The sequence below is a fragment of the Colias eurytheme genome, chromosome 28 (genome assembly GCF_061535395.1).
Source record: "Colias eurytheme isolate Ceu_HAF_F1 chromosome 28, ilColEury1 Martin Lab GWU primary, whole genome shotgun sequence".
Lineage (NCBI taxonomy): Eukaryota > Metazoa > Arthropoda > Insecta > Lepidoptera > Pieridae > Colias > Colias eurytheme.
This window is the reverse complement of record NC_143007.1, coordinates 4,109,734-4,122,786: the sequence shown is the minus strand read 5'-3', so window position 1 is coordinate 4,122,786 and position 13,053 is coordinate 4,109,734. Positions and strand designations below refer to the sequence as shown.

Below are 13,053 nucleotides of genomic sequence, written 5' to 3'. Positions count from 1 at the left end.
AACTAACGTTCTCACTTCTCAATAGATGGCGTGAGTGTCTTTACAGTTTAGACAGATTAGTGGATGAGATCATGGAAAATGTCGGAATGCTAGTTGGAATTGGAAAGTGTGAAACTTGTGCAAAGTAAAATTCTAAACACCTTTCTACATGATATACTTAGCCTAATCTTAAGACGTCCTCATAGACATTTTAGATATTTTTTTATGAAATTTTGCTGTAAAAATATGAAAATGTTTAATTTCACGTCTGATTTCATCAATTAATAGGGAAGCTTAATTCTTAGTGACACAATATATGTTAAAAATTAAGTAGTATGATACCATTAAATGTGTAAGGTAAAAAAATAAAAGGCAGTAAAAGATTTCAGTCTTTTAATAGAACCATGTAACTGATTGAACTAACAATTATCTACGTACTAAATAAGTAAATTAAAAATATTACGTCTATAAAACAATACATTCACAAAGCACAGAGTATACAAAATTGGACAGACAATTTAGTAATAATTAATAATATTATTATAGCAAGAAAAAGATGGTAACACAATTAAAAATATGTCAATTATGACATTTAATTTTTTTTTTTCTGGCAAGAATATAATATCAATTTATTGCCATAAAAAAGAATACATAGTAGAAATTAGTCAAGATTGAGCTGTCAAATTTTGTTCACAGATAAAAAATATAATCTACGATTTACAATACATTTTAATCTCAATAAAGAAAACAATTCCTTTTTGCATTACAGCTTAATTAAAATGACGTTTTACTATATGTAATATCAATATAATAACTAAGATATTTATGATAACCAAAGACACATAAATAATTAAAAATATAACAAGTTCAATTACTATAATGGACATAGATTTAAAATAGAAACCTATTTCGTTAAAGTGGGAATAGATAAGTAAAAATTAATTGAAATTGATCAAAAATGTTTCCCGCCTTTACGAAATAGTTTTAAATATACATTCTTAGTCTAAATTATTTACAAAATATTGCTTACTTGGAAGTATTTTTATGGCCATTGCCATTCCGGCGACACTAAATTCGTTTGAAATTTAGAATATTTAAAATCTTTAATGAATAAAATGAATATAAAGGAAAAAACATTTGGACAAATTTGAGCTTGGTCAATTTATTAAGATTGGAATATAGCAACAAAAAGAGATGGTTTAAACGTTAAGTATATATGATAGAGTGAGATAGGTGATATTTTTAAAGTGAAACTTTTATTACATCGTCTCAAACTTTTTGGTCTGTGTAGCGCATGTCGCGTGACGGTCGACTGCCGAGTAGGTATAAAGCAGTGTTCGGAACCGTACGATAAGTTTCACTTTTACCGTGTAAAACCACACAACATTTTTTTATCTCTATAAAAGAACTTTCTTTAGCTATTATTCCAAAGTATTACCAAAACAATTAATTGAGAAATGCATAATTTTGTTACCAGATAAAAATAAGCTCTTACACTATAATACATATTACTAAATTGGCACAGTATCTATACACATACACATACAAAACTACGAAATTTCTTAGTTAATAAATCAAATATATAAAAGTATCAGAAACTTTACTATTATTATGGAATGGATTACTTTATTCACATTTTTAGAGAGCACATGACATACGCATGACATTTTTGTGGCGTCATAATAAAAAAGGGCGTGTATGCCAAGCACATGTGTCAGAAGTGAAACTTCTTTGGCAAGATTCAAAGATACCAAAATCGCTTTACTCCATGACGTGACGGTATTGCCATGATGCGACCTTGAAATTTTACTTTCAACGCGCCTAAAGTTTCACTTCAAAAATGTCATGCGTTGTAATAAAATGTCATGTTTTATAAATAAAATTGCTTGAATATGTAAAATGTGCGTATTATTTTAGAATAAAATTTTTATTCCTAATAAAAGAAGGTAGGAAATAAATTCGAAGATTTTTGTAGGAATACAAAATTTGGCAATTCGAGTATTGGAATAATTAGAGAGCCATAAAAAAATCGTTATTATTTACAATAGACTAATGTTCCTACAATACAAATTTCAAAAAACAGTATCGTTATAGTGAACACGGTTGTATTAATTCTATACATTGATGTAATCAAGAAAAAATATATTACTAGGCTAGATTTTTTTTTTGCTTTTAAGTCTATGAAAATTTAATGAGTAAGTTCATAAGTGAGCTTTTTCTTTTTTTATTGTTATTATTAAATATTAATGAACCTTTGTGTTCCAATGAAAAAGTTAAAAACATTTTTAAACTTTTTTTATTGAATATTATGAATTATGAAAGAAAGAGATGGTTTTGCAAGTTAAATTGAGATTTTTCAAATAATTTTAATAGTAAATTGAATATTTAAAAATCAAGTTTTGGTACTATATTTTCATTTTTGATTACATCAACGTCTCTATAGCCTTGTATCGAAATTTTGAAGATTACCAACCATCTTGGTTATAATATTCCGTCAACAATTCCAATTTTTATTATTTATATTAATTACTTTTAAAACACATCGTTGTTATTTTTAAATAAAATATTTAAGAAAAAAAATGTGTGCGTGTACTAGTGTACAGTGTACACACGTAAGAAGTGAAACTTCTTTATGACCTTATTTTTCAAAAAATAATTTACAATACGTCAATCACGCGTGGTAGGGATAAAAATAAGATGGCGCGTAACGGAAAAATGTCACGCGTAACGAAAAAATGTTACACTAAATTTTTTTCCAACTCCGATAAAGAAGTTTCACTTCAATAAAGCGTCTAAAAAGTAATTTTATCTAACTAGAATATTAGAAAAAATATTGAAGAAAAATCATAGACAAATAATAATCGCATAAAAAATGTCCCTTTTAATTCTAATACATAAAATAAAGATTTAGGAACAAATATATTAGCAAAGTAACATTAAATACAAAATTTTCACTTAACGAAGAAAACCATTTTAAATCATACCTTAGATTTATTTGTGCTCTTTTTCCTTAAAAACTAAAACTAAAATCAGTATCTAGAAACCTTTCAAACCCATGTAAAAATTCCTCCGCATTTATTTTACGTTTAAAAAAACACCATTTGTACTAAAAACAATGATATTATACACTTAAAGGTGTATAAGCTAAAAGCGTCGAAATGTGGCTAATTGGCCACAATTGACTACAGTTGTCTCTTTCGCTCACGATAGTTGAATCATGCCGTTTCACTTTGACGTCTAATCGTGTGTGCGTTAGTGTGCCGTTCTTGAAGATCGAATGTTGTTTAGGTAACCTATCCATAACTTTTTAGGGTTCCGTACCCAAAATGTAAAAATTTTGGTCCAGTAAAAAAATTACTGAGATTTCACTGTCCGTCTGCCTGTTCGTCCGTGATGGATGACAGGATGAACTGTGATAGACAATGAAATTATAGTATTTCTGTATAGTATTTCTGTTGCCGCTATACAAATAATAAATAATGAGGTTAAGTAACTATCGGAACGGTCATAAATTGGATGGGTTACTCATTTTTCTAGCTCTTTAGCTTATTTATACGGAATCCTTGCGAGTCCAACTCACACTTGACCGATTTATAATATCATTAAATCAATCTGTAACTTGTTTCTCAGACCCACTCTGCCAACCAGAGTCCATAGTATTTGTATCACTATAGCAATGATGGTGGTTCGTTTTCAATATTTCCTCTTTCACATTTTTCACTGGCTCATATTGAGAATCTGGTCCTAAACATTTAGCCTCTGTTTCGTTAGAATATACTATTTCTTGTCTCGTATCATCATCAGACAATAATGACTCTTCTGTGTTAGGAGATAGAGGCGATATTACTGGAGCTTGAAATTCTTTATCTTTAGGTGGGTTTTTAGGACTTCTCTTTGTCATTTTTAGAGGACTTATATGTGGCCGCATTTTAGGACTCCCTTCTATTCTGAGGCTCGAGTTTAAGTCTGACATTCGTCTATCTTCGAATCTGTCACTCATTCTTTCTCTGTCACTCATACGTTCTCTGTCACTCATTCTTTCTCTGTCACTCATGCGTTCTCTGTCACTCATGCGTTCTCTGTCACTCATTCTTTCTCTGTCACTCATGCGTTCTCTGTCACTCATTCTGACTCTATCTCTCGATTCAATCATTTCGCCAATCCGATCTCTAGAATCTATGCGATCCATTCTCTCCATTCTGGAAGCTTCGTTCATTCGTTCAATGCGAGATTCGTTCAATCTCGAGTCGTTCATGTCATTCATGTCGCTGATTCTATCGATTCTAGAATGTCTGCATTCGTTCATTCTATCGAATCTGGAGTCATTCAATCTGCCTTCGATTCTAGAGTCATTTAATCGTCCATCAATTCTAGAGTCATTCAATCTTGCATCACTCCTGTCGATTCTAGACTCATTCAACCTACCATCGCTTCTATCAATTCTTGAATCATTCAATCTTCCATCGCTACGGTCGATTCTAGAATCATTCAATCTGCCTTCGATTCTAGATTCATTCAACCTTCCATCGCTTCTTTCAATTCTAGAATCATTCAATCTACCATCGCTCCTATCGATTCTAGAATCATTCAACCTCCCATCAATTCTAGAATCATTTAACCGATCTCTAGAATCAATCCGTTCAATTCTATCCATTCTATCATTCCGTTCATTCATTCTCATCGAATTATTCAACTGTTCGATCTGTTGTTCCGTCAAACGTATCGAGTTGTTTATGTCCTGTCGCATTTTGTCCGTTTTTTTGTCTGTCTGTCTGGGTCTACGTTTGGAACCCACTTGGGGCTGTGGTCTTTGTTGTCGTGTTAATGTGAATGAGCCTGTATCGGATTCCGATGTTGATTCTGGATGATTCTCTATTGTACCGACTAATGCAGATACGTTGGGATTTATGCAGCAATCCGCCTGTAATTAATAAGAGATTTCTTAACATTAGAATTGTAAATAGAAAAATATTATTCACAGTGTATCATAAACATAATCTTATATATAAAAATGAATCGCAAAATGTGTTGGTAAGCGCATAACTCGAGAACGGCTGAACCGATTTCGATAATTCTTTTTTTATTATATTCCTTGAAGTACGAGGATGGTTTTTACGTAGAGAAAACGTAAATATGTACCACGGGCGAAGCCGGGGCGGACCGCTAGTTCTATATAAATACATATTACGGGTATAATTTTATCGAATCACTTTTCAAGGTAATTTCAACATAAGCTTATGTAGTAAATGTCAGTTTGTCTGTCTATTATGCTGTTTCACGCTACGTTTCATAAAAATTACTTAAAAAATAGATACAAATCTGTACTTTCATTTTAATATGTAACCACTAGATGATGGTTAAGCAAATTATGAAAAAAATATGATAAAGGTTAAATTGACCTAGTGCGAAGCATAAGATTTAAACGGCTAAATAATATAGAAATTATTAATTCTTAATACTCACATTGCAACAGCTAGATACATCTGCGAAATACACCTCAGATTCTGTGTTAGGGTTTCCTCCACGGTGACAGTCTTGCATTGAAGATCTAGGTATAAATTGATTGTATTATTAATATTATATAAAAAAAAAACAAAAGATTTTTTGCCAGTTTAAATGTATTGGTATTTTATGTATGTACATACTAACATTTGAAAATAAAAGAAAATTATACAAAGATGAGTATTAATTTATTTTAGACAATAAAATAGTATTAAGTTGAATGTTTTTCAAATGAGTAAATAAATTATATTATTAAATAAATTACATTATTTTTATTCTCCTATTATGGTCAAACAGGCATGCAAATTCAATAATTCAATAATTCAATAATTTTATTATCCAAAATAATATGATACATACAATATAAGAACCCTTGCTCCCACACTAGGATTCCCTGTGTCGTGGGAACAAGTTTCTTCCAGATGTGTAAAAATTTTGCAAAAAAAAAAAACAAATTTTTAATAATTATACAATATAAATTAAATAAATCTCACTCTTAAACATGCATGTGTATGTGTATATGTGTGTTTGTGCGTGGGTGTGTGTGTGGGTGCATGTGTGGGTGAGTGTGTGGGTGTGTGTGGGTGTGTGTGTGTGTGTGTGTGTGTGTGTGTGTGTGTGGGTGTGTGTGTGTGGGTGTGTGTGTAAGTAATTTAGATAGTGCTCTATACTTCCAGTTTCAAGATCTCTTCAGTCTGAGTATAATCAAGACCTTGCATCCATACTTTTAGGGACTTTTTTAGTTTACATCTAGTCATTTTAAAAATATTTAATTTATTGTTTATTTTAGTATATAAGTAAGGACCTAAGAAAGAGAAGAATTTATGAGCAAAAAATGTGTGAGTGGCTGGAGTTTGCCATATAAGACGTCTGCTTTCTGGATTTGTTAAAGAACTATTAGCTGTCTTATGAAATTTTAAAATGAGTGCCATTAAAAATAACTTCCGTACACTAAGAAAGCCGGTTTCTAGATACAGTTGCGTTGTTGAAAATCGAAAGTGCTTTTTATGCGCCACTTTAATTACTGCCCTTTGTGCCCTTTCCACCCTCAGTAGTATGCTTTTACAAGCTGCACCCCATGCACATATTCCATAACACAGAATAGACTGACACAGCGCTGTGTATATAATGCGTATCGTTTCTGTATCAGCCACATTTCTTAATAGTTTGAATATGTACATGAGTTTACGAACTCTGGAGCTTAAAGCATGTGATTGGCTCTTCCATGTTAGTTTCTTGTCAATTATGACACCGAGATATTTGATTTCATCTACTATTTGGAGGTTAGGGCAAATTATCAAAAACGATCTAGCCATTCCTAAGTTGTGAGTAATTTTTATAGTATTACCTGATTGGAGATTGTTTATCGTTTTGAAACGCTAAATTCTCTTTGCCTTGCTTCATGCACGATTCAGCGCTTTGATCTGAAACTGAAATAAATATTTGTTATTACATAATATATGAAAAATAAAGAAAAATAATTTAAATCTAAATTTGCATAAACATTACTTTTAAAAGGGAGGAAGAAAGTTAACATTAATGTTATGTATACATTAAAATATATATTACATGACTAATAGTATCGCTTCATTTAGTTTGAAGTTTGAAGCGTTTATGCTGGGGCCACACTAACGTCTAACGTCTAATGCCCTTTATCGCGATAATTATTCCGATCATTTTTAAGACGTTAAGTGGGTGGCTACACTTGAACGGTCAACGTGAATGCCGATTGTTGGCGATAAAAACGGCGTTAATTTTACTAAAATTCTAGCAAGATGGACGTAGTGTGACCGCTTCATTGCGTTTATTCTCGCGATAAAGCTATCACCTCGCCAAACGGCAATGTTAATGCCGTTGTTAAATAATACTGGCTACACCTAAAGTTAACGTCCATTATCGCGTTAATTAATGGCATTTCCCGTTAGTGTGGCCCCAGCACTAGCGTTTGAAGCGATACTATTGGTTATTTACAAACACATTCCTCGCTATACATCCTCGCACATTATTGGTGGAAAAGCATCCTAATAATCTTTATCTATTATCTTATAAAATACTAGCTGTGCTCCGCGGTTCCACCCGCAGTGCTCCGCTCCTGTTGGTCTTAGCGAGATGATATTATATAGCCTTCCCCGATAAATGGGCTATCTAACACCAAAATAATTTTTCAAATCGGACCAGTAGTTCCCGAGATTAGCGCGTTCAAACAAACAAACAAACTCTTCAGCCTTATAATATGTATAGTAATAGTGTAGATAATAAAAACGCTTACCTTTACTAGCACTTTTCTGATGTACACACTCCATATTTTCCTCCCCACATTCTCTATGCAAATTCCCCACACTTAGTCCCATACGTGGACAATTTCTATACGGAACCAAATGACCCCTTAAAGTATTAAACCTTTCTTGGTTAATTTCTTGAATTTCTTGCGGGTATAAATGTATTTCTTGACTCATGTGCGCGAATTCTGGGTTTAGTCTCATCAATTCTGGGTTTAGACGTAATAGTTCTGGGTTGCGTAATAGTTCTGGGTTGCGTAATAGTTCTGGGTTACGTAATAGTTCTGGGTTGGTTCTCAATAGTTCTGGGTTATTTCTTAACAATTCCGGGTTGGTTCTTAATAGTTCTTGATTACGTAATAGTTCTTGATTACGTAGTAGTTCTGCATTGCGTAATAATTCTGGATTAGTTCTTATCAATTCCGGATTATTTCTCAACAGTTCTGCACTGCGTAATAATTCCGGATTGGTTCTTAATAGTTCTGGATTGCGTAATAGTTCTGGGTTACGTAATAGTTCTGTGTTACGTAATAGTTCTGTGTTACGTAATAGTTCTGGGTTACGTAACAATTCTGGATTGGTTCTCAACAATTCCGGGTTCATCCTAACTATTTCCGGGTTCAATCGAACTATATCCTGGTGTAAATACGAATTTCTTGTACACGTGTGTGTTTGTGCGTTGTGTTCGTTTGTTCTGTGTACATCGATGTGGTGAAGGAGTGTGGTGGTCGCTGGGTCTTGGTGTAAATGGTGTCTGGAATTTAATTAAATTGGATTAAAGTAAAAAGTTGAGAATGACTTCAATTTATATATAGATAGATTACTCTTTATTGCACACACAAATTAACATAAAACACAGATAGATAGACAAACAGAGACAGATTTATCTGAAAAACCGGTTGTTCGTTATTGCTATGATAATCTTATGGCATACACAAAATCATTTTTAAACTATTTTCCTACTATACATATAACTGACAAAATATATTGTGAAAGATATATCAAGTATACTCCAAATTCGACAGCTGTTGACTTGTTAGAAAAAGTGTGATTTAATTATTTAAGAAACATATTTTCTAATTTCATTATTAAACATAATATATAAAAATAATAAACGACACATTTAGAATTTTCTTATATTATACTGTCACATATGTAAAAATTTAACTCAATAATAAATATAAAACTTACCGACTACCACTCCTGCCTTGCGGGCTATACGGGGGCGGTGGTCCCCAAACCCCAGTTTGATTATCCAAACTGGACCCCTCGAACCCTTCCAACCCTTGCAACCCTTGCAACCCCGAAGTCTGCGGGTAATTCCCGCTTTGCCCGAACTGCTCGAAGGTTGGGTATTGTGTTTGCGGTTGGTCAGTGTCGCAGAAACCGTAAGCACTGTCGCCTGATTGCGGGACGCCTTCCATGCGACAGCGGGAACTGGGTAAAGTGGGTTTTATTTAAAAATATATAAAAATAATTTAGATTTTATTATTAAAAAATGAATAGAAGAAGCTATTGAACCATTTGTTTCATAGGTAGACTTTTATTCACTTTTAAAATTTATTTTTGTTACAAAAATTAGGACCGGTTTGTAATTTATTTATATAATTTTAAACGAGTAAAAGTTCCCATATATATTCATCAAAAATTATTTATAAATTTTTATAACAAATGATTTGCAAAAAATCATAGTGTTTTCAATAAAAGTACCACCGGCATAATTTATAATATCTACAGTTGAAAATAAATTCAACAACTCACTTTTGACTATTCCCTCTCGGCCAAGGGAACCAACTCCATGGCGATGTCTTTCTTCCAGAGCCAGGATTCGGAGAATATAAGTTACCTATACGACCTGCAATTTTAAATTATATTTTTGATAAAGTATCCATAATTTATGTACATATTTTAGTAAAACACTTTTCATCGATTTTTTTTTAAGTTACACACGACAAGACGTTTTATTATTTTTTTATGTGTATTTGCGTATAATATGTGAAAAGTGTAAATAATATATACTTACAAAAAACACAATTATGAGAGAAATCACAATTTTTACTTAATTTATTGCTTCGACTCAACAATAAAATATGTAATATTATGTATATCGTATTTTTTGTGTTTGTGTGCTTTTGTCTATATGTGTATGTACGAATGCGTGTATGATGTGAATGTGTGCATATGTGCGTAAACGTGTGTGTGTGTTTTCCAAAAAAAATTGTGTTTAAAAAAAACCTTACCAGGCGCCCAGAATCTATGTTGTAAACTAAAATCCCAAGCCGGTTGTGTTGTATGACATTGAGCGCAGCAGCTGCAGTTATTCTGCAAATATAATAAAGAAATATTATTACAATTTACAGATTTATATAAACAGTAAAATCTATAAAAAAATGCTTTTTTTTTCTGTTTCTTTTACAATTGTACTATAAACTACTTTTTAAAAGTTATTGGTTATGATTGCCGTATTTTTAATTTAGAGGCTAAACGACATTCAGAAAAAATCCATTCTTATCTATTTTATGAATTTACATATTTTTTATTACTTAACATAAATAATATTTATTTAATAACAAGCTGTGCCGCATAGCTCCGCTCCTGTTGGTCTTAGCGTGATGGTATATAGCCTATAGCCTTCCTCGATAAATGGGCTATCTAACACCGAAAGAATTTTTTAAATCGGACCAGTAGTTCCTGAAATTAACACGTTCAAACAAACAAACTCTTCAGCTCTATAATCTATACTAATATTATAAAGCTGAAGAGTTTGTTTGTTTGTTTGTTTGAACGCACTAATCTCGGGAACTACTGGTCCGATTTGAAAAATTCTTTCGGTGTTAGATAGCCCATTTATCGAGGAAGGTTATAGGCTATATTTCATCACGCTACGGCCAACAGGAGTGGAGCCACGGGGGTGAAGCCGCGCGGAGCAGCTAGTATAAGTATAGATGTACCTGTACAGGTCTTCCAGTAGTAGCAGCAGCTTGTCCAGCCGGAGGTCGGTACAGCGAGCGACAACGCAGTTCTAACTGCTCCCAGTACATTTTCTTACGTTCGTGGCTGTGAGGGTAGATAAAAAATTATTTGTTGTTATTTCTTCACGTTAATAAGTATAAGAAGTACAAATTTATATAATATTTCCAAAGATATTGAATGATGAAAGCGTAGTCAAAATGTTTGGATAAATAAAAAGGGCGAAATAAAAAGTTAAAAGATGATAAGTACATACAATATTATCACACATGAAATTTAGTCAGTAATTCTAATTACAATAAACTAAACATTTGTCCAAAATATCAGAAAAATTTAAATACGATGGTGATGTGTGAAAGTTGAAAGGTTGAAACTATGGAAGCTATATTTTGGAAACTAAAGAAAACAAGACAGCAAAAAAAAAATTCAAACGACGCCACGAGCATAATATAGCCATCGGTGAAAATCAGTAAAATTAAAAACCACAACACGATAACCCAAATCCATTGAACTCTATCCAATTTTCTATTTACGTCATATACAACCTTGACTGAAACCTAATTTCTACGGTAGCATTGTTGCCATAGCAACGGCAACGTCATTTTATTCACACCAAAATCCTCCTTAATTCTTACCGAATAAATACCATTATCCCTCAAAAGAACCACACACGTCAAACGCCAAAAACATTCAAGACGCGTCAATACAACTCTATTTACAAGAATTTTATAACCATTTACTAAAAATCATGTCGCAAATACAAACGCACCATCGCAGTAGTATAAGCCAACATTCGCGATCCGTGTGTCAATTTCTAAACGATACGGACGAATTGTCCGATTCAGAACTTGTGAAACTAGTAAACGATCTAAAACAACAGATACGAGTACTAAATTTAGAAAACGAGATCTTCGAACGAACTATTATGAGGCTAGAACCAGCTTTAATGCATGGAATACAACAGGCTTTGGAATTTGCTGCGAAAATGCAAAGTGGGTCATCTCTAAACGTAAGCAGTTTCATCAAATCGTCTTCTAAATTAGGTATGGAATCAGTAACTAGCCCTTCTAGAATGTTAACAAGCCCTTCCAAAGTTTCCGCACGACGTGTGGAATCTTCCGCCAAATTTAGCGGAACAGTTATCTTTGGAAGCGGCCCGAGAATAAACGTCCTTGAGCGACATGAATTAGTCGGTGTAGAAATGGAGATTCTAGTCAATAACTTACAAAAGGCAAGGAACAGAGCGGACAAACAGCACGCTCTATTAAAAGCACAGTTGGAAGAAATTGGTATTCGAGAGGTGGAAATTAAAAAAGCAAGTGAAATGTTCGAACATGAAGTAATAGTTGAGGGTTGGGATAAAATAGCTCAAAGGATCCCCGCTGAAATATGGATCAGATTCATGACAGAATGGGTTAAAATAGTCGACGGACAGATTGGTAAATTGCGTTTACGTACTAGTACACTAAACACGCAGTATAGCAAACTGAAGGGACAGATAAAAATTAAAGCCGAATTAAGCGAAAGCCTACGCCCTGTCGACTTTGATAAACTCAAAATAGAGAACGACGAATGCGAAGACATTATAGACATGAAATTACAACAGCTAGCTGAATTAAAGAAAATGACGGGCGACGCGAATTTAAACCTAACAGTGCATAAAAAATCAATGATGGAGCAAAATAGTTATTTGACAAACGTAATAAAAACGATTAAATTGAAGCAGAAACAGACGAAAGAACTTGACAAAGAAAGAGATGTTATTCAAGTTCAAGCGGATAGTTTAGCTCAAAGGTTGGACGATGTTAAGAAAGTCAGACTCGCTTATGAGGTACCAGATATCATGGATTATGTAAATATTAAGTCTGAAGTCACTGATTTGAAACATAGTATAAAATTATTGGAAAACAGAGTACATATACAACAGATTGCGTTAACGTCTTTAACTAGGAAATTGAATATGATGTTTATGTGTTAAATGGTGTATTTAAATTATTTATTAAAATCTATTTGTTGTTACTTTTGTTTTTATTTAAAAAAGCCTCACTTTCACACACATTGTAAATAGTATAGTTTCATTATAGGTCTCTTCATATACTGTATATTTTAGCAATTGATTTTTTTAAGTTTAAAAGTATACCTATATTAGCAAGCTATAGAGCGCGTGTCACTTCTATGTTCATATAAGCTTATATTGGCACATGCACCTCTCTTCCTTGACATACACAATCAGTATAAAAAACATCGACGAGAAATATTTTGTTTGTTATTGTACAAAAATGGTATCTCTCCCTCTCCTCTCCTCTCTCTGCTCTCCTCTCAA

The 13,053-nt window shown here is 32.8% G+C and overlaps 2 protein-coding genes across 2 annotated transcripts in view; one reads left to right on the top strand and one right to left on the bottom strand.

Annotated features, from left to right (window-relative positions):
* Positions 1–2,278: 2,278 nt before the first annotated feature.
* Positions 2,279–13,053, bottom strand: part of LOC149896573 (uncharacterized) — a 29,425-nt gene continuing 18,650 nt past the window's right edge. Inside the window, exons 9-16 of the mRNA XM_090117469.1 lie at positions 10,712–10,817; positions 10,001–10,082; positions 9,522–9,615; positions 8,952–9,197; positions 7,751–8,514; positions 6,830–6,911; positions 5,443–5,527; positions 2,279–4,900 (exon numbers count right to left, since the gene is read on the bottom strand). Coding sequence (XP_089973595.1) covers positions 3,587–4,900; positions 5,443–5,527; positions 6,830–6,911; positions 7,751–8,514; positions 8,952–9,197; positions 9,522–9,615; positions 10,001–10,082; positions 10,712–10,817 — 2,773 coding nt within the window. The 3' untranslated portion in view covers positions 2,279–3,586. The remainder of the gene's footprint in view (positions 4,901–5,442; positions 5,528–6,829; positions 6,912–7,750; positions 8,515–8,951; positions 9,198–9,521; positions 9,616–10,000; positions 10,083–10,711; positions 10,818–13,053) is intronic.
* On the top strand, positions 11,479–12,708 carry LOC149896574 (cilia- and flagella-associated protein 263). The gene has a single exon (XM_090117405.1). It carries the CDS (start codon positions 11,479–11,481, stop codon positions 12,706–12,708), a length of 1,230 nt encoding a protein of 409 aa, XP_089973531.1.

What these genes read in the sequence shown, in the direction of transcription:
- LOC149896574 (XM_090117405.1), top strand. Translation starts at nt 11,479, where the DNA reads ATGTCGCAAATACAAACGCACCATCGCAGTAGTATAAGCCAACATTCG.